The 23,011-nt window shown below is 32.0% G+C and overlaps 2 protein-coding genes across 2 annotated transcripts in view; one reads left to right on the plus strand and one right to left on the minus strand.

Moving 5' to 3' along the window:
* Positions 1-23,011, minus strand: part of LOC128997807 (poly(rC)-binding protein 3-like) — a 165,158-nt gene that overhangs the window by 140,125 nt on the left and 2,022 nt on the right. The window contains exon 3 of the mRNA XM_054423529.1: positions 2,151-2,204. The gene's annotated coding sequence lies outside the window, so the exon portion shown is untranslated. The remainder of the gene's footprint in view (positions 1-2,150; positions 2,205-23,011) is intronic.
* Positions 1-23,011, plus strand: part of LOC128998979 (uncharacterized) — a 72,414-nt gene that overhangs the window by 21,614 nt on the left and 27,789 nt on the right. Inside the window, exon 2 of the mRNA XM_054425336.1 lies at positions 12,709-12,838. Coding sequence (XP_054281311.1) covers positions 12,709-12,838 — 130 coding nt within the window. The remainder of the gene's footprint in view (positions 1-12,708; positions 12,839-23,011) is intronic.

Genomic DNA, 23,011 nt, shown 5'->3' on the forward strand with positions numbered 1-23,011 from the left:
GCAGTGTCATCTAGAATGTAATATAACCAATAATGTAAAACAAAAGACAAGAGAGAAATAACCTGGTCCTGTCCTGTACACGATTTTATTAAATAAATCTCCTTAACTAATCAAAGAGTAGGTTACGTTGGGAATCCCATCAAAATCCAGACTCATAATCCAGCTCTTGTAGGATTATTTTTCAAAAGTTTAAAACAAGAGGTAGGTAAATGTTTTCTTTTAGAATAGGTTGTATATATTTTTCAATTCGATAGGAAAGGTCTTAGTAGATAAAAATGTTTCCTAAAAATAAACCTTTATAATCTTATTTATACATTGAAATAGATCAAACACATGCTAAATTTCCTTCTATGATGTTTCCTTCTAGAATATGATATTCATATTTTATTTGGTTCCCAATAAGTCATACTTTTAGGGAGGAAAAACAATGTTTAAAACGTAAAAACAACTTTTTGACTTATACATATTTATACATTTAATACGAAATTCAAAAAAGTTCAAGTTTGAACAACGATTTTTTATAAATAGACTATTATATGGTAGCAAAAGACTATTCCGTGTTCGATAGCCTGGATCTTGAATGAATAGTAAAATCCTATTTTGTATTTCCATGTTTTAGCCGAACGCAATTACTGAACAATTAAAGATTTTACCTATAGCATACATTGTACTTCTGACCAACAACAGAAAAACTTTTGAGTTTGTAAAGTAAAATAGAATTTAAGAAATCGACATATGTTGTTTTGTACTTGGTTTATGTCTTTTTGATTATATATATATATATATATATATATATATATATATACATTTTTATTCCTTTAATTCGGTACTAGAGTACCCATGCTGCTCAGCAGCGTTGAAATAAATATCATATCCAAGAAATAATCAAATTTATGATTTTTGATTGAGTAATAACCCTACAGTATTTCAACATAACCACAGAAAACGTACTAACTGATTCAAACGATCAATAGCTCAAATTAAAGCCAGGAAATTTACTGATTATTTTAAGTCTAACAAATATAAAAAAACATAGACAATACTGGAGCTATTGATTTTTAATCATAGAAAAACATTATAAAAAATAATTTTTATGTTGGTTGTTCACCTTGCTATTGCTTGAAACTCGTCCGATTTGAATAACTAATAGCTTAAATGAAAGCCGGTAAAATACATCTTAAATTGAAGTAACAATTCGAAAAAAAATCAAATAGTAAATAATTATATGCTTGATGTAAAATAAGTGGGTGCATACCTTCAATTTGAGACCTCAATCATGAAAATCATCGGTCGGGTAGAAGAGCCAAACGAACTCAGAAAAGAAAAGCCAAATTTAACTTCCTTTAGAAATACATGGGAAGCAAATTTCGTTTACGTATAAAGGTCGATTCACACATATCAGTTCAGTCACAGTTCCGTTACAGTCCAGTAACAGTTCAGTAACAGTTCAGTCTCAGTTGCATCCGCAATTTCTCAGTCAATAGTCCGTCAGTTGGTTTCAGTCAGTCTTCCGTCTCTAAAATTCACAGTAATTTACAGTCAAAAGTTTTAAATTATAAACCTATATTCTATCAAGTTTTCATGGTCCATCTTGTTGATTGTTACAAACAGTACTCAAAATATATACACAACCATTTAAACAAGAATAACACTATTTTCTAACCTTAAACCGGTCCGTCAGTCTTCCGAACAAACCAAAAGTATCGGTGGAAAGAAATCTGAAATTAACTGACGGATGCCGGTAGAGCCACTGACGGGACTGCAACGGATGTGTAGATAGCGCAATAGAAAATCCATTAAAGGATATTTTTGTTAACTGTGACGTGACTGAAGTGACTGGACTGTGACGTTCCGTAACTGATGTGTGTGAATCGACCTCAAGCCGAGTGGGACTGTGGGTAAATATATGCCGATGCATGATGTGAAATCTGGACGTGCATACCTTTAATTTGAGACATCAATCATGAAAATTGGTTTGGTAGAAGAGCCAAGCGAACTCGGAAAAGAAAAACTAAATTTTGTAATACATAAGATATGGATTCGGTATGCTCAACCCACTCTTGAACTAAAATTCGGATTTATTTTTAATTAGGTTTAAAGCAAATTTACACATTAAGCTTAATCAGTATAATTAGTGTGCAGGTACTTACATTTGAATCCGTCCTCAAGATTTGATTTCTTCTTAAAACTTTACTCCAAGTGGTCTGAAATAAAAAAAGTCTTTCTGTGATTGATTTCTGGTTCCTGATCAAATAATGAACAGTATACTAAATGTGGTCAAGTATAACAAATAGAAAAAACAATGTGTTTCCATATCTAACGCCTTTAAAGTATGAGGAATTTAAAAATACCCCCGCCACAGCAAACCTGCAGGCTAAGCAAATTTCCATTTCTGGCTGGATTTCTACTAAAATATTCTCTTAAAATTGTCAGATTTAGTTCCTATTTAAATAGCAGTACCAGGGGACCGAGCATTGCTCGAGGTGTTTGATTTTTTGAAGAGGATAAAAAATAAAACCTATAAGCCTACATATACATAATTTCAGTTTTGCTGCGATTAATTAAGTTGTAAAGTCAATTCGTTTTCGGTAGACATTCATTCATTCTTAATTTACCTAATACACTATTTCATATGGACGAGCAATCTATACTGAACATTTCTATGATGAACTTCAATGTAACAACTCATGATACGTAACATCTGTTGACCGTTATTGCGTCACTGGGTTCGCGGAACGTCGCAACTAATTTCGGGATCGTGGAACAACGCTTCAATTTCGTCGGAGCATCGTCGAAAATCTACAAAGCGTCCTTGTCCTTTCCACTAGACTTTTAGTTAAATATTAGTGTATAATGTTTTGCGTGAAGAGACTTTTGCGTTTTTGAACAGTCATAATTATTATCCCTTTGGTTAGTAATGCATCAAACACCCCAAATGTATTATATAATCAATGTTCAATAGCATATATAGGAATGTCCTTTTCCTTTGTACTGTATTTTGTAATTTGCTACTGTACTGTATATTATTTGTTACAAGCATATGTTACAATTCATTTGTTTACATTTTCGTAAAACTGCCATAGCTACTTCACAGTTCATAAGACTAATGTTAAAATAGAAAAATTGTATTTTAAGTTTTGAACGAAAAACGAATTTTCCCAGAACAGATCCTAGCATGGATATTGTTTTAGCCTAAAACTAAGATACTTCTAACAATTTGGAGGAAACCATAGGAGCCGTTTTTTAAATCATTGTGCGCAAACGTTACTCATATTATAGTATAGATGAATTTTAATGAGTACTTAGTAGGGTTTCTGCTACAGGGAAGGTATTATGAGGTGTGTTTTTTTATTGAAATGTTGATAGCTAGTATGAAATAAATAAAATAGCCAAATTTGATTAAAATATATCCAACGAGCCACCTAGAACAGTTTATTTATTCTCCATAAGAAAGACATGGGATTTTTTTTATTATTATTATCTCCGTTACCGTTAGGCATACAACAACAATCCAATATACAACATTATTTCTTTTTTTAAGCTGTACAAAATGGTTTGGAAAAGAAATTGTGAAATTTTGTGTTTTTAGAGTAAAAATGGGAAAACCGAATTTTTACCCATAAAACACCCCATAAACCCCTGTTGCCATACGATTATGCTGGCTCACCAACTCGTTCGAATAGACGTATGTTTACACGTTTGTACCAATTTTCATCAAAATCGGATCATTTTTGCTCAAGTTATCGCGCTAACGGACACATAGGTCTTACCATGAGACGGTAATCGCTTATTCCCTATATGGGAAATTCGCTAGTGCCCCCGTCGCAGCAAACCTGTAGCGTAGGCAAATTTCCATTTTCCTGAATGGATTTTGACTAAAATATTTCCTTAGCCTTGTTAGATTTGTTCTCTATTGCAATAACAGTAGGTTTTACTAGTACTTGGGTTTGCTGCAACAGGAAAGGAAAGAGTGATTTGTATGAAAAACTATATGAAATGTATTAGCCAAAATTTGATTATAATACACTTTTTTTACAAAATATAAAATCTTAGAAAAAATGTAATACGAGTTAAGATCGATTCACACTTATCAGTTACGACACGTCACGTCACAGTCCAGTCACTTCAGACACGTCACAGTTAACAAAAATATTCTTTAATGGATTTTCTGTTGCGCTATCTACACTCATCCGTTGCAGTTACGTCAGTCGCTCTGTTGACGTCCGTCAGTCAATTTCAGAATTCTTTACAACGATATTTTTGGATTGTTCGGACGCCTGGCGGACGTGTTTTAGGTTAGAAAATAGCACTTTTTAATTTAAATGATCAAGTTTTAGTTTAAGTAATGTTTGTAACAATCAACAAGGCGGACAGTGAAAATTTGATAGAATGTTGTTTTTAATTCAACATTTTTGACTGTAACAACACTGTAAATAAAGTAACGGAAAAGTGACTGAAACTAAATGACTGGCGGTTTGACTGAGAAATTGTGGATGCAACTGTGACTGGACTGATATGTGTGAAACGACCCTAATGAACGATACTTTTCATCACGGCGTAAAAATACACACAAATACACATTAACATACCTCGGTAGTATTAAAATAGTTTTAGACCAAGCTTATAATTAAAAATCTACTTCATAACGTAAATGATTTCATGATTATAGATTTTTTAGATAAACTAATTAATCACTAACTTCATTTCGTTTAACATTTTGTAATTTGTACAGTTCGTTTCTGTATTCTTCTTCATATCTTTTACATTATTTCTCTGGTGGAATGTGTTTAGTTTTTTTCATCATATCATCTAGAATGTCTAGACATATTTTGCGCAATTTTAAACCCGTAATGTGCTAAAACGCAGCAAAACAATTCGTCCAATGCTATACTATCTTACAATTCAAACGTACGCGAATAATACTATACTAGAAAATGTTCTGTTCATGAAAATCTACCATTCAGATGATTCAAATTGAAATGAACAATTACTTGCAAATACATTTTCGATGTAAAACTACTCCGCGATATCCACAAGCTCCATTAGCTCCAGAATGGATCTTAGAATTTACCAATACAAAAGGGAAGGGAAGACCTAATGGTTACTATCAGTATTGGTACAATAACCCAATCGTCCCATTCTATTTGCTGAGTGATACTGTTATTACTACAACCTAATGTGAGCACGGTTTGATCAGCACTATGATTAGCTGCTAGGGATCATTGCGCTTAAGCGTTGGCAATTTACCATCTAGTAGTCAACATAGGGTCTGGTCAGTTGAATTTGCAACTCGTATGGTCTTATGGAGACAAACCAAAGAAAGGTTTTATAAGTCGAATTTAGAACTTTTAAGGACTTTTTTAGTAGGATCTTTAACTATAAGTAGGATCAACAAGTCAAAGTAGGGTTTGGCCAGTTTAATGAAGATCTAGTACTAATAGAGTCAAGTGGTATGAGTGCACATTTCTGCCATAGAGGCCTGAATTCGAATTCTGTCAATCACCAATACATCTTAGATTGATCAATTTAATTTATCAATCATTTAAGACACCGAACATGTGGGTAAAGCTGAATATAGGTGCAGGGTGAGATCAGAATAGAGTAAGATGACCTGTGTATCTTTACTGTCAACATCAGCTGTTTTTGTGACAGGATCATTTATTAAAAGTCCAACGACCAGAAACAACTGGGTTTAGTTACTAAACATCATAACTGTCTGCAAATTCATTACCCTCAGGCATATCTCCTGTTGGAGGGCGAGCAGGACTAGTGGTAGAGCGCGGGACTTCAGTCCCCGAGGTCTCGGGTTCAAATACCACCAATAAATTATGGATGTTATCTAAGTGATAATACCCAGAAAAAAATATGTGAAACCCTCAAAAAGCCTAGGTCTTTTCACAGGAACAAACAGCAGCCTTATGATTACTAAGCGAGCACCATAACCACTAAGATAAACAGCTTTTTTAAGCATATGCATGTATTATTGTGAACCATTAAATAAATAAATAAAAAGACCTTTATTGACAAGCGAGTTTCATATTAAATCATTTTTTAAACTTACTCAAGTCAAAAACTAAATCTAAACTAGCCTAATATTTACCCATATAATATATGTTTAAATGTAAAGACAAATTTTGAATATAATATATTGTTGCATATGAAATCATATGCAACAATCTTGGAAATAAAATGTTTTCTTTCAGTTTCTGGGTACTCAACAACATATTTTTTCCAGAACGTTTACCTGTTTAGGGGGGCAAATTTTAAAATATTTATACTGAAATAATGGTTCAGAACAAATAGACACAATAAAAAAAGCTTGCATAAATTTCAGGCTTAAAATCTAATTTGGACTTGATCTATATCAAATCACCTTTTACTAAGGGGGTTAACACAGTAGACACAGACTAGTTTGCAAAGAGAAAAATATAATCTCAGCAAAATTGGATTGCCGAGTTAGAACTGGCAGGTTTCACAAGATTACTGAAGCACCAACCAGTCTTTGCATGAAGATATATCTGTCCTATCTGCTGATATTATTACATATATGTCATTGGAAATCATATTTTCATTCAATCCTCTCCAAGAATTAATACAACATTTGTTTAAAAAAGCTCTCACTATGTGATAAAGAGGTGTAAAATAAGGTGTACAGCCTTAAAATTGTTTACAGAAAATACGTTTGGCGTTTAAAATAATATAATCTTATTAGAATACCAAATAAATATAAATGGGTAGCTAGCTACAGTTGTGAAAAAGCCTTTTATTAAATATTTTCAGGAAGGATTTAAATTATATTTCCAGTAAATGATCACTACATTTGGAATCGAATGTCGCCAATTTAAAATTCTGAAAATTAATATATTTATGTTTTAAAGTTCCAATGTGGTTTCTACACTACGGATTATTGAGCATCAAAGGCATGCTTACCGTAATACAGGGTAATATGCATATGATTTAATCAGATTAATCGAAGGCTTTATAGATTTTCTCAATTCGTCTGCAACATTGATCTCATATAACTTTGACCATAAGCCTTTATTTGTGATTGAAAGATTTATCAACCATTATTTATTGTTGAAAATAGTGGTTTTAGTACCAGTATTACAAATTAATCAGACTTTTTTTAGCGAATTTCCCATATAGGGAACACGCTATTACCGTATTACTTAAGGATTTTTTTTTATTTGGCAAGAATATACAAGGCGAGGCAATGAGAACGCCCCAATCCGCAAACAGTTCACATTGAATACTATTAGCCCTATACATATAAAGAGCACATCGAAACAAAGTTTACCTTTTTTATCTGCCATTTGGACTTGATAGGGTTTTTTTTTCATTTATTGAAAATAACGTCCTTCAAGTGACGTCTAAAAAATACTTGACATTTTTCAAGTTACTTGAAAAATCCACCGAATACTCGTTCCAGTATTTTTTTAGGTTTGCTTTTTTCGAGCAAACCCGTGGGGCGACTTGTAAAACCTTGAACTCTCCCATAATGACATCCTCCCCATAACAGTCTCCCCCTAACATCCCATATCTCCCCTTAACAGTCCCATATGACGACATCACAGACAGATAAAATATGCTCATTGAGCTGGTCAGGGGAAATTTAGAGATCACACTACCTTCAACAAGTGTCTTATCAATCGATCTGCTTCAATTCTGCTACAGTTTGTTGGCTTACACCTATTCTTTATTAGCTAAAGGTGTATTTAAGATAGCTAAATAAGCTAAGCCGTTCCTTATCATTTTCCGATCTGGAACAGAAGCACTGACGTTGAGATTTGTTATAAACAACCTCTGAATCACTAATCTCAAAATAAGTTTCAACAGCAAAAGCACGGAGTTTATGACTCCATAGCACATTTTTTTCCTAAAATGGTGTGGTTTAGTTGAGGGAGACAGCAAAGGAAATTGAAGTGCTCTCATTACCTAACACAGTTTAATATTCTGAAATATTTTGTATTGGAGGAATAAACTCATTATTTCAAAACGAGAAATGTTTTGTCAATAAGTCATACCGATAAAAATTTATTTTAACTCACTAGGTCTACCCACAAGTTAAACTTATGAAAATAAACAATAGGAAAACCCTAACAGCTAACAAAATCAGGAAACCCGGTAACTCAGTGTTTAAAAGCGAACAAAGTGATATATGTTCGCAGGAGAGTAATGCTCGCTAATGCCCAACCCTGCACCCGCCAGTCCACCGCTACCACTGAACTGTTAATGAAAAACAATGACCTTCCGCTGTCGGCCCAATTGGAATTTGCAAACAAAAAACCTACCTAAAAATATTCCCAAAGGTGAAAACAATGGTAAAAAAATATTTACGATTTTGGTTTTGCAACTGTTGTGAATTTTATGACCGATAATGATACTTTGAAGTGTGAGATTATCTAATTTATGTTGCTTCACCATAGTTATGCATAGTTATTTGTTCCACCATCTGTTCTTGTAATTCCATTTAGCTCATACTTTCACCTATCTTCTTTTATTTATTTATTTTTTTTTTATCAAATAATGATTATGTTTGGACGCAACTACAGTCGACGCACAGGCTCGCTGCCCATGTCGGCTTATTCTCTAAAAATATGTACGTTTTGTTAAACATAGATGTTATGCAAATGTCAATTTAAGTTATTCTTTTGATTTTACATTTATGTTTTTTCACCATTATGTGTGTAAAATGTTTGTTAATAATTTGAGATATTATTCATTCATTCATTATTCTTCTTGGACGGAGTACACTTTTTAGTAACTTTGAACGACCTTTGTGGTTTGAAATTTGTTTAAGGTAACTGATTAAACAACTTATGTTGATTCCTAAAAATCTTAATTTTTAAAACGTGTAACATAACACAACTAGTGTGCATTTTTTACGAATTTTCCTAAAGGGGAGTAGCTATTACCGTAGGTCGTATGGTAAGGCCTAGACCCGGGACTGACATACTTTTGTGCCCATGAACACGATAATTCAAGTAATTTTAGTCATATTTTGATAAAATTTGGCATGAACGTTTGGGTTGGCCTTAACTTGAATGTGTTAGCGAACTAGCAAGATCGGGTCATGATAACGTGGAGTTATGGGGGTTTAAAATTTGCAAATTTAGAACTGTTTACACTTTTACATTTAAAACATAAAAATGACACAATTTCCATTACCACAATTTTGTATTAACCATTTATTACCATTTAACATTAGCTAGAGAGCTGAAACCCGGTTAATTTGTTTTGAATAATGAATAATATTAGTCTATGAGCAAGTTGAATTTCAATCTCCGATGGGGGACGGAACGTTAGGAGTCAGTTTCAGCTATCTTGCTAATGTTGACTATGAGTATTTACCAATACTAAGGCCTGTGCAGGTATTTTCCGCAAAAACTTTGAACAGCCGCCATTCTGTAACGAATGAACCTTTTGAGGCGCGGTTTGCGGCAATGAACTCCACTTGACAAGCCCTTTAAAGTGATGTGCACATCAACCTATGCTTACATATAAGATTATGTACCTACTCCTCACTCCTACTCCTACACCTTCACTCCTACTCCGGGTAGAGGTAAAAAATGTCAATGCTTGCAAAAAGTAGTTTTCATACATATGATGTGAAAGGTTTGAAATTTCTAACAGATTTAGTTAAAAAGATATTAATCCGTTTCCAGACTTTTTTGTCGCTCTGTATATCCTCACGATAACTCGAGCAAAAATAATCAGATTTTGATGAAATTTTGTACAAACATGTAAACGTACATTTATTTAACGAGTTTACGAATCACCATGATTGGTCCGTGGGAACGGGGTTTTACGGAGGGGTTTTATTTGGTAAAATAGGGGTTTCTCTATTTTGACCCTTAAAACATAGAATTCACCAATTTTTCTTCAAATCATTTTTTAGAGCTTACAACTCAAATAATTAAGTATCTTACGGTAATTGGCTATGGAGGAAATTCAATAAATTGTAAATTTAGAATTCCGGTGACATTCTTACGGGGGCTAAATAAATTATTGTACTGTAGTTTACTTGTCTAAAGATATATTTTGATCAAATTCGCTTGTTCTGCAGGTTTACTGCGGCGAGGGTATTTTTACTAGGACTGACTGAGCAGCCTGTCGGTTAATAAGCTCGTACTTTAACCAAATTTGTTCTAAGAACTAGATACTAGAATCATTGACTATGCCAAAAAACTATGAAGCCAAAAACCGTGGTGCAATATCTGTTGAGATGGTCACTAACTAATAACAATATTCTGTGTGATAAATCAATCAGCTGTTTGCTGTGATACTACATTGGTTTTAATTAATATTCAACCCAATACACTAGTAAACTCTGGTGAGATGGTTCTGAACTTCATCTATTTTCTTGTTGGCTTCAAACTTTCATATCACATGGGAAGTCTATTCTGTGTATAGTCAATGCTAGAATGTCTAAATTTTGTCATGTTCTTGATTGGTCTGACTGCGTAAATGAGAGAGAACTATCAAAGTAGTAAAACAGCATTGCAATCATAAAAGAATTACCAATATATTAAATATCGCTAAAATTTTTAGGAAAGACTAGGAAGGATGAAACACAAGAGAGACGAAGAGGAAAAAAGAGAGAAAGAGAGAGTGACTTGACAAAACGCCAAATAAAAACAATTGACCAGATCAGACCCCAGAAATAGCTACTAGGAGACAATAGCACATTCTCGTGGCTGGCAAGACCCCGATTAGACAAGAAGACAAAACGACACACGCGACAAACAATATACACCACTCCTTACTGATAATCATTGAAACACCAAGACTTTAATAGGAGGGAGGGCTGCAGACTAGCGATGCGAAACCTGTGATCAACTCCTCAAGATCAATGGCTTCAAATCCATCGGAATTGTTAACAATAACGTTTTAATAAATTATGTTATGAAATAATAAGTAATATAATTTTAAAGAAACTGATTTTATGTCTGGTCAAAAACAATCCTTATTTGATAAATTAATTTTGGTTCATACAAAAATAATATGTAAATAGTCTAGTGTAAAAATAATTTAGTGGTTTGTACTAAGAGTGGTTTGTAACACTGGTTGTACATTGAGATATAGACAAAATATTTTGTTTATTTACTTTTTCTACGACTTCAACTGGCGTCTTTTTAAAATAGCATTGGTAATAAAATACGAGTGAAATGGTACAAAATCGTACATGACAACGATTTTAAATTAGTTTTTATTTCATCGCTTGGTAATAAGGAGAAACAAATTTATTGTATGGTAGCAGCTATTCCATAAGCATAGCTTTAATGGGCATATACTGATTTTTCCCTCTTTCAAAGCATTGCTTGAAAAATGCGTCACAAAATAATCCCTCCCGAAAACCTTGTTCAAAAAAGAAATTTAATTAAAAGTAGTCCTATACAATATGATATTAAAATGTTTTATTCATTTTTAAGTTTTGTTTATTAGTATACCATGTTTCAGGATCTCTTTCGTAAAGATGATTTGAGTGAATCTTAAACTTATTTAGAGAACATAAGTCATGTTTATATTTGGTAAATAAAACATTTAAAAATCAAATGCATGCCATTATTTGAAGGCTGTAATACTCTGTCACATGTTTGGGGACCTCTCTGTTGGTCATCAGATATTACTGTTATTGCAAACGGGCATTGTGACATTGTTTAATCAAACTATGCCTGAAGTAGAAAGCATTGACATTTTTGCCCTTGGAACTAGATTTTGGAAACTCTCTCATGCCTAAGAAATATAAACGGTATCAGCAATCTGTCACGTACTTTCTCCCATTGGCTTGTCAACAACCTTTATCATGGGTAAGTGATGAGAGTAACTATGATATTTAATAGGTCACACAAATTTCATTAACTTTTGGACCGTAATTTTTACAGGAATGGGGGATTGCACTATTTTGTTTAGAATTATAGGTACCATCACAGACGAAATTCAATCAGAATCGGTTTATTTTTTTAAATCCGTTTTTCTGTGGGTGTTATAAGAAAACACATAAGTTACTAAAACTATTGAACTTTAATTTTTAAAGCTATGGAGGGTTACACTATGTTTTTACGAATTATAAGGACCGCTAATTTAAATCAAAACATTTTTTTTCGATTTCTCTCTTATTTTATGTTTTTTTTTTATAATAACATAATTTACCATTACTTTTGAACCATAATCTTTACTTGATTTTTTTTTAATTTTTATCAAAATCGTTCGGGCCATTTTCGATAAAATCCGATTTGTCCAATATTTTATTGATTTTTATGGGAAATCACCATTAAAAATAAAAATGTCTAAAACATGAACAACACTTTTGGAAATGCTATGGAATATTACCTACATACCAAAATTTAATCAAAATCGGACTACAGGTGTAGTTTGTAGCTCTGTACACATCCTCACATACAGACACACACGCAGACATCACTATGCTCTTGTTATAACGCTTGCTCGCTTAGGTGCATATTTTTATCTGAATATGAGAGCAAGGTGAGTGTGGAACGGAGTGGGATGATCTGTCTGGATTTGTTATTTATTAACATCAAATGGTTCTTTGGTAAAGATAATTTCACTGAAAGCCAGTGTAAAGAAAGCTATCATATTGGAAGGTTTAATGGACCTACTACACCGGAAGGTTCAGGGAAGCTGTTAAACCGGAAGGTTTAGGGAAACTACTACACTGAAAGTTCAATGAAGTTGTTACACTGGAAGGTTCAAGGGAACTGTTACATTGAAAGGTTTATGGAAGCTACTACACTGGAAGGTTCAAGGAAGCTACTACACTGGAAGGTTCAAGGAAGCTACTACACTGGAAGGTTCAAGGAAGCTACTACACTGGAAGGTTCAAGGGAACTAATACATTGGAAGGTTTAGGGAAGCTACTACACTGGAAGGTTTAGGGAAGCTACTATACTGGAAGGTTCAATGAAGCTGTTACATTGGAAGGTTCAATGAAGTTTTTAATTTGGAAGATTCAATGAAGCTGTTAAACTGGAAGGTTAAGGGAAGTCGTTTTACTGGACATTTCAAGGAAGCTGTTTCACTGGACATTTCAAGGAAGCTGTTTCACTGGACATTTCAAGGAAGCTGTTACACTGGAAATTTCAAGGAAGCTGTTACACTGGACATTTCAAGGAATCTTTTACACTGGAATTTTCAAGGAAGCTATTTCAATGGACATTTCAAGGAAGCTGTTACACTGGAATTTTCAAGGAAGCTGTTACACTGAACATTTTAAGGAAGCATTTACACTGGACATTTCAAGGAAGTTGTTACACTGGAAATTTAAAGGAAGCTGTTACACTAGAAGGTTCAAGTGTATCTATTTATATGGCAGGTGCAAGGGGAAACTAAAGGGTAAGTTGAATTTGAATTTAATATTGTGAGTAAAGTACATTTGATTTTTAAATATGGTACATTATATGAATTAGTCACAATTTTTGTAATTGAGGTAATTTGTATTTCACAGTCTAATTTGATTTTGACAAATAGGTTTACAAGAAGTTTTCAGGGATTCAACTATTAACATCAAATGCTACAAAATAGTGATCATTGAAATTTACTTGTATATCAAAATTACTAGACATTTTACTTCTCTTAATTAAACATCCCAGATCAATGAAAACTTTTAACTAATTAGTTACTAATTCCCTTATAGTCTATATAAAAGGTATTAAAACGAGTTACAAATTATTAATGCTACAAAATTAAAACATAAGCTTATTCTTTGTAGAAAAAAGTATTTCATAACTTTTAGGCTACCGGTACTATAAACTTATCATTTGTAGTTTAACATCCTTCATTCTTAATAATTCTTGTTTTAAGGATTTGGTCTAATTCTACACTATTTCTTTCTTACAAATATTGAACCAAATATTTCAAAAACATATTCAGGTAATTATTAAAAAATATAATATTTCAAGAATGTATAACAAATCTTCCGGTACTTTTCTAAGTTTGGAGCATCCCGGATTTGACAGAAACTAAGTTTTAATAGGATTTTATTATGATGACTCGCTTCAAGCAAGGCTGCCCGTTGAATAGGACTACACAAAAGCCATTGTGAACTAGGGAGACTCCGAGTTAGTGAGTTCGCAGACTTCTGCTTGCTTTAAACATGCCCATTATGAATATAAGAGCTTTCAGACTTTTTAAAAAGACTGAGATACATTAAAAACACTGCTGTAATATCTGCAGTGTATAGAGTCGTTTTATACTTAAAATAAGAGCTGAAAATATTAGGTTTAAATATTGGAACTAATAATAATGTATTGTTTGGTGAGCAAGCTGTAGCAAATTGTTTTTACATTTTAGCGAATTCCAGATAAAGGGAATAATTACCAAGAGTGGCACTGTAAGACCTAGACCCAGGAAATTTGCGGTCTATATTATATACAAATACAAAAGTTTTACATATGCATACAGATGTCCAACTTGATAACTCAAGTAATTTTGGTCCAATTTTGATCAAATTTGGTATGAATGTGTAGGGCTGGATACACTTTAATGAATTTGTGAAAAAAACAAGATCAGGTAATGGGATGAGAGTGTTAAAGGTATTAAACTTTTCAGAATTTTGTTTTTCAAATCTTTACCCTTAAAACATGGAAATTCCCAATTTCCATTAAAGCAATTGTACATTGTGAGTAGACCATAAGATTTTTTTTTTCATTTTGAATTGTTGTACGATATTAGATTTTAAAAAAAACTCTTCAATTAAAATTACCGTTTTATTCTTATAGAGAAAAGGTTAATAGTTGAAGATTGCTTGTTTATTGATTATTTTGACCGGATTTCTACTTCTTACTGTTTATATTAACATTTTACCGAAAACAATTTTTTTACACCTTGTAACAGCAAACAAACAGTGCAATTTAAATAAATAATAAATGTGACATGTTTAAGGACAAATTTGAGTTAAAATCCAATCAGACAGAAAATTTGCTTAGTCTACAGGTTTGCTGCGGCTGAGCTATTTTACAATCTCAATCTCCCATACACAGGCATAGTGAGTTAATACCAAGAGCTCAAGATATTATGAATCCCTATATAAATTACTAGAACTTCAAAATTTACGTAAACTATTTTAAACAATGAAACTGTATGAATCTGGCGACTTATGGGTTTTTTTCTTATGCCCTATAGATACATTAACTACCTTATATATGCAGATATATTGGGTGACATTAGCTGTAGAAAGTCTAAAACAAATAAATTAACAAGATAAATAAGCAATACAAAATAAAAGTAATGCCTGGTTTATAGATATAATATGTCAGGTAAACTAATAAACTATTTGTGTTATTGTAATTGGTGTTTGATTCTACTCTAATTATTTTAAAGTGTTTATTTAACTCTACAGAATGGAGAATATGTTAAAAATCGTTTTGAAAATATCATCATCATGTTTTCTACCTTAAAAGTAAGTCATGTGGTAAATAACGTTACAAAAATGTAATATAATTGGAATACTCATGCCCATTTCTCAGCATGTTGTGTTGACAGAACTTATAATCAATCCTCAGGCTGATTATAATTTGTAATCTTGTTATTGAATCTGCTTCTAAATAAGCTTGTCTAAATTAAAAAATTAGTTTTTTGAATTACTATTTCTACCCACATAATATCTGTAAAAAAATTAAAAAAGCTGACCCAACTGAACATGAATAAATATTGTTTTCAATCATCTTGTTTAGGATAATTTGCAATCAATTAAAGTTTACGGAATCCAGTTAACTCAGTGTTCATTAGCTTCATTAAATGGTATAAGATTTGTTGTCAGTTTGATTAAAACTTTGAAAGTTATCAACTTGAATTAGTTGCGTTGAAAATCATTTCTGTGGCAGTGTAGGATTTGGAATAATAAACCAGATTCCAAGTTAGTGCATAAAAAATTAGATGTTCACGTTATGTATAATTTTCATGTGATGTATGTAATTTTTATCAAACAATTTAAATGTCTATCATTCATGTTGTTTAATACAGTTTTTTTTTTTCATTCAATCAAGATAAACCATTGAAAAATAAAATTCCTTGAAAAAGACTTACTGCATACATAACAGTAAAAGACTCATTAAAATAAATTTAGTATACCTTTTGACATTTAACTTCATGTAGCATAATTTTATTTGTTTTTAATGGGTCTAAAATACAGGGTGTTTTATTTAACCTGCAACCCATATTAAAAGTACTGTGAGACACATTTTAATGACAAAACAACCTTACATTTTGGTATCCCTGTTTTCTTTACTTCATTGCCAATTAGCTAATATGTGTTGATGCATAGTTATCTATGAGGTTTAGTGTTATTGGGAATTTATTGTAAATAAGACACAGCATGGCATTTCCCCAATCTCGAAAAGTTAGAATAATACTTAGAAAGTAAATCATTGGTTTTATGCCGAGGGTCAAAGTTATGAAATTAAATTATGAAATTATGTTTTCAGGTGTGATTCCTATACCTAATAAATCAACTATTATTGACATACACAAATTTATGAAACCGAATCCGCAATAATTCATCCGTTAAAATGTGTCGCACAGTACTTTTAATTTGGGTTGCTGGTTAAAATAAACACCCTGAGTACATTTTTTTTTATTTGAAACAGAAATTACATAACATTTAATAAAGGAACTGAAAATAAGATTAGGATACAGGCTTGCTGAAGTGAGGGTATTTATTTGTATATTTTCAGATAAGGAAATTATTTTAAACTTAAACATAGAAATTACGAGCACAATATCGTGTTATTAATATTAGCCACATTTATATACTAACATTTATTTTCCTCAACTATAGTTTTAAAGAAATTGTAAATAATTGATTGTTACATTGCAGCTAAATAACTATTTTTGATACATGCGTTGAGGGGCTTTTTTAAGTACCGTAGTTATTTTTCTAAGGTAGAGAAAAATCAGCTAGTCAATTATATCAGTTACACTATTTTGAACTTGTAGTTTTAGCTGTTGATTTTAAAGTTCTAATCAGTAAATGTATCATCATGGCCATTTAAGTTTATAAGTACTTATCATCGATTTAAATTGAATATTTTCCTACAAGAAATGTTGTTTTATCAATATTTAAGGAATTGATGAATTAACAAATTATGTGATTTGAATGTCTTATTGTGTTGGTGGCCTGTTGCTTCTAATTGTGTATTCAAACATTAGCATTACATATTAATTATATGTGTATTATCATTATATATTCATTCATTCATTCATTCATTCATTCATTAGCTATTTATTAATAACAAGGTGAAACCCGTCGAAATAGACGGTTACTTTTAAGGCTTACGTTGATTCATCTAACTGCGATTAATTGGGTGAAATATGAAAATATTTTGAGCATTTATCAAACTAGCATTGTTTAAAGAGTAATAAGTGTAAAAACAATAATGATATTAATTGCATTAGTTGCCAAATTTGGTTGATCATTCAATGATTAAAATATTTCCTATACTGGACGTCATCAGAGTTATTATTAGTATGTTATATGGTATCTCTTCCTTTGAAAGAACCTTTAAATAGTATTAAAATCGTATTGGTGGATCTTTTGTAGTTAAACACTTCCGTGATTTCGTCAGTGTAATATGATTTTATTTGAAAAGAAAATATTTTTTGGGAAGACATATTCTAACTTCAAAGGGAGGTATATCCGTTACAGTGTAAGTTTGATTTTTCCTTTGTCACGTCAGTTCATATCGTACTTCTGTGCCAATGACTGAACCCTCTAGCATAGTTTTGAGAAATTGATTGTGGGGTTACTGTTAAAGCTGGAATTCCTTGACATGGGGGATGTCAGTTAGTTGTCTCAGCCTTATCAATAACATAAAGTTGTCAATATAATCTCTCTACGGAATGTTAGGTGTAGTGGAATACTTGAAGTGAAGTTGGCTTTTATTCTTGAACTGTTAGGGGCCTCCTAGTTCGTATGGTCTTGGCGGCTTCATTGGCAACAAATAATGCAAATGACATATAGCAATGGGACATTTCCAAAAACAAAAATACTGTAAATTGGCTGTTACGTATATATTGACGTATACATATTGTTAATCAACGTATCTTATAAAGGATTATGTGATCTAGTTTAAAAGGAATATGACCGTTCTGTCATGACAATAGCTGCCTAAATAGTATTTTCTCTTTGTACCATATTTTACAGCCAAAATGTCGTGTTATTTTCAATAATGTTACCAACCCAATGCGCCAAAGTCCATAATATAGGCAGGTGCAAATAATTTGTCAAGATGGGTACCATTTTAGGCAATGTTTCTATGTTTGGATTTTATTAGACACGATAAGAGCAGATATTTCTACATAAATATTTGATATGTGTAGAATAATATGATAAAATGCAAAAGTGGTGAAAAAGGCAGACACTAATCCGTACAATATATATAAGATAGTTCAATAAGAAATAATTTAAGAACTGCTGAGAAATAAGGATTTTCCACTGATTTCGCAATGGAACTTTATTTTGCAAAACATATGACATGATAAAGAAGAAAATCAATTTTAAAATCAGAAAAAAACATTGCAAATACTTAATTCGGTAGAATCAGAACTCAGTAACTCCCAATAAATATGTGTTGTTTCAAATACAATTTAAAAAAGTATTATTCACATGGCCAAAATGTAAACAACTCTGTGGAGGGATCTTTAAACGCTTCTGGGGCAGAGTCCTAAGGGATATTGCTTAGTTTTCCTTTTGATAACTCATCTACGGACCAATACCTTTCTTTGGACACATCTACCAAGTTTCTACGCCCAGCCGTTCTCTCAAATTAGTGGGGATAAAGTTTCCGATTAAATATTTAGATTCCCCCATGTTAATCTTATGGGAGAAACTCCAACTTTGATGGCCTGTGGGGCAAAGCCCGAGGACCTTTATTACAGGAATTGTTGAAAGGGGGCGTCTACACAAAATATACTTTATTTTGACACGTCGTTTGTAAAGATCCGTCCATTATTAACGGAGGAGTAGTGTTTCGTAGAAATCGCCTTCACGTATTATTTATAAGGATACTAAAACAAGAAGCCAATTTGTGAGCTAGCTATAAAATAACGATAGGCCTAAACAATAGAAAAAATTGTTATTTTATGAATTTGTAAGTCTCAGAAAATTAAAAGTGTAATAAAAAATAGTTCATAATAGAGATTGCCCTTTTTTTGTTAAACTTGAGTTTTTTTTTTTTTTTAAGAGTTTCTTTAAGCCCAAAACCCAAGAAATAAAATTATGCTATTAAATTTGTTTGATGGCATGATTAATCATGTCCTACAATTAGCTATGTTTTCAAACTATAACCACTACAAAATAATTTTATCGTAAAAACCATTGGTACCAAAATATTTCACAATACAAATTCCTCAATCTGAAAGCCCAAAAGTTGTAAATTGTTTCTACGTTTTACAAGTATTATGAAGACTTTGGGCAGAGAGGAGAAAAATAAAAATATGGAATGAAAGAAGAAAGGACAAAACACTCCACTTTCTCTTACCATGAATGGTTCATACAGATATTGATTCTACCCATCCTTACCCTGTTGTTTCTAAGTCTGCATATCATTTTAATTGCAAAACTCACAACAAAGAAACTCGTCCTTTATGTCCTCCTACCCTGACAATAATTTTGACACAAAGGTAGGCTACATTTACAAATTGTCTGTGTTAAATTTAATATTTTAAATTCTTAATTTTACCTAAAAAATTTCTATTGATTTCTTATACATGTTTGAAATATAAGAGAAATAATAAAAAAATCAAATAAGTTGAAGGAGTAGTAATTGCAATTTTCTTGTTATTCAAATTCAATATTTTACACTATTTTTGAGAGAGATCACTCGATCTGTTGGTCTAGATTGTAGAGTTACTTGGAAATAGATCATATAAAGATTTTAACAGAATATTGTGTTTAATTATGATCTGTGGCCCTGTGGGTACAAAAACCTGTGCATTGGATTAGGTTTGAGAAATGTCTGGGAACTAGACATACCAGGGTAAGTTACAAAATCAAGTACCCAAATGTTTTATATGAAATAAATATTGCCTGCTTTCAAATGCCTATCCTACAAAATATTAGACTAATCTCTCTAAAACAAAATGATAGTTTATCTTACTTTGTTTGTCTCATAAGTACAGTATGGAATAGAATTTTTGAGTAACAGTAAACAAGCAAAATTTATTTTTAAAATATAAAAGAATCATACAAATCATAGCATTTTCTTGTTTACCCAGCTATGCTGTCTTGAAGTAGATGTTTATATAAAATAAAAAATTGACTTTTGCATATTACTACGACTAGCGAATAATAATTTGTCTAATAGACAAATTACCAGTAGAACAAATTTGTATGCAAATCAATTTCCCAAATCAGGCAAGAGAAATGATGTAGCAAAGGTTAGATAAAAAGACAATGCCAAATTGGAGACTATCCACTATTAACGTAGAAGTCCTCATCAATCTAACGTTACTCAACTACTGGCGTAGATATACGAGCAAGCCCATCCTCTCAAACTCATCAGTCCAAACTAAACTGTTACTAATCCACAGCTTACGTTTATAATATTAGTAAATTCAGCTTGAATATAATTTGAAGCATGGCCAGATCAATTTTTTTTTTATTCTTTAATGGTAAATAAATTGAATACTTTATCAATCTTTAAAGATTTTTCAAAGTTAACGATAAACTAAACCTCAAACATCAATCATCGATCAACAACAGAATGTCTCACAAAAATGTGTTAAAGGCAAGGAAATCTAATCTCATTTCACTAAACTGTGATAAATTTTTCTTGCATGAAAACAAATTTATTGTCAGGTTAAGTGTAAAAAAGGGCCATATGGCCCTAACTTTGCCAGAAAAAATCAAGAATTTTTCATTAAATTTGATTTTTTATTGTATATGTAATTAAAATCATCAACCAATTGAAACAGTTAGATAGAAGCTCTACAATTATTTTTATGGGGGTTTTGCCGTAGGCGTTCAAGGGATTTTTTGGCGGAGATACGCTTTAATTTAACTTTAGCATAAATTTTGATGTTCGTAATATAATAAAATGGAAATACTTTGTAATAATTTTTTTCGTTCATCAAGAAATAGAAATAAGACATAAAGAAACCCTGAGAAAACTTTGTAGGTTTAATTAAAAGTCTCAAAAAAATTCTTGTGACAGTCTCAATGAATGGTTGGAAAATGTTGTGAAGCCTTCCATTCGGCTATGAAAAACGGAGTTTATTTGCTCATTAACTGGATTTTGTGTAAGAATTCAGGTGTGTGATAGATCTTCCATCTACATCTACCAATCTGTCACTCAAATCTTAGATATTGTTTTAAGCCGTCCAACCTCCAACTGCAATAAAAGTAGAAGCAATAGCCGTAAAAACAACTCCTAAGTTGATTAAAGGTAAAACCTAGTAAAAATAAATTAGTCTCATTTATTTTACAACAAAACAACCTGTTACAGTCTTATTAGGTTTACTGGTAGTAAGGTTGAATAGTATACTGCTCATATTAAAGAGTAAATATTTGAAATTATTTCTGTAACCCAATTATTGCAGTATGGAAATGATTATTTAACTGTATCTGGTTTATATAGATTATATTTGAACTAGAGAACATTGTCTAAGATCTAACTGTTTATGTGTTAGTATGATTTGTCATTTTGTTACAAGTAATAGAGCTGTCAAGATCTGCTTTCCTAAAATAGAAAATTCCTGAAAAAGCAGAACCAGGGATATAAAAATTGTTTACAAACTAATATATGCTATCAGGAAATATATAATAATAACAACAACAATTCAACAAGACAAATACCAAGGGTCTATCAAAGTATCAAAAACATACCAAAACATTTAAAAAATAACTACAATAGTATTTATTTACAAATATTGACGCTATTCTACATTTATATTTGTATAATGTAGATCTTAAATAAAGTGTTTCTGAATCTGAATCTGTAAAACAAAATAGCCCAGCCGCAGCAAACCTGCTGGCTAGGCAAAATTTCTATTTAACTAGCTGTTTGTTTAGGATATGATCTCCACCAAAGTTGGATATTCCCTACAAGTTGTCTGAACATTAATTTTAATTAGTACTTAGGTGTTTGGGGATCCAGGGAAGGTAATAAAGTGTATTTTTTATAAGGAAACTGCAACACTTTTTTTGTTCTCCATAAGAATAAGATGGGAATTTTAAATTTACAGTTTTTGGGAATTTTCTTCATGTCCGATAGGCATTCAACAATGCTTCAGTATACAGTATATATTTTTAGTTTTTTTTTAAAGCTCTACGAAATAACTTGAAAAAAAAATGCAAAATTCTATGTTTTTGGGGTAAAAATGGGAAACCCCAATATTCAACCCATACAACTCAGTTCCCATTGTCCAATCACGCTGGTTTGCGAACTCGCCCAAATATAAAACTCTATATACATGTGTTTTTTGCCTCTGGCGACGTCAAAATAAAAAAAAAAAATCGGTCCGGGGCTAGCTCATACTATGAGACCATGAGGTAATAGTTTATTCCCTATAACAGCGGCTCTTGCAAACAGAGCCTTTGTTCTTGTGTCAGAAGGAATCGTTAGGTTCTCACCACCAGCTCTGGATAATAGACGAGTTTATTAATTTGAGTGAAAATCACAATATAGTGTCTCAACGCTTGCGTCAAGATATTACAATCGAAGAACCTCCTGGCACCCAAAACCCAACCTCCTAAACCAAACAAAGAAATTTCCTTGGACTTTTTCTAGTTCTTTTTAGCGAATTTCCTATTTAGGAAACAATAAGCAAATTTCCCATATATAGAGAATAAGCTATTGCCATAGATTTTATCGCAAGACCTAGCCTCGGATCGATTTACTTTTTCGTTTTAAGGTCTCCAGAGGCCAAAAACCCCCATCCACTTAAACTCATAAATATTGGCATATGTGTCCGTTTGCATGAGAACTTGAGTAAAAATGATCAAATTTTGATGAAACTTGGTACCTACAAACTTGTGTACCAACGGTTAGCCTAT

Source organism: Macrosteles quadrilineatus, unplaced genomic scaffold (assembly GCF_028750875.1).
Source record: "Macrosteles quadrilineatus isolate MER2022 unplaced genomic scaffold, UCM_ALF_1.0 Scaffold_7__1_contigs__length_78375512, whole genome shotgun sequence".
Taxonomy (NCBI): Eukaryota; Metazoa; Arthropoda; class Insecta; order Hemiptera; family Cicadellidae; genus Macrosteles; species Macrosteles quadrilineatus.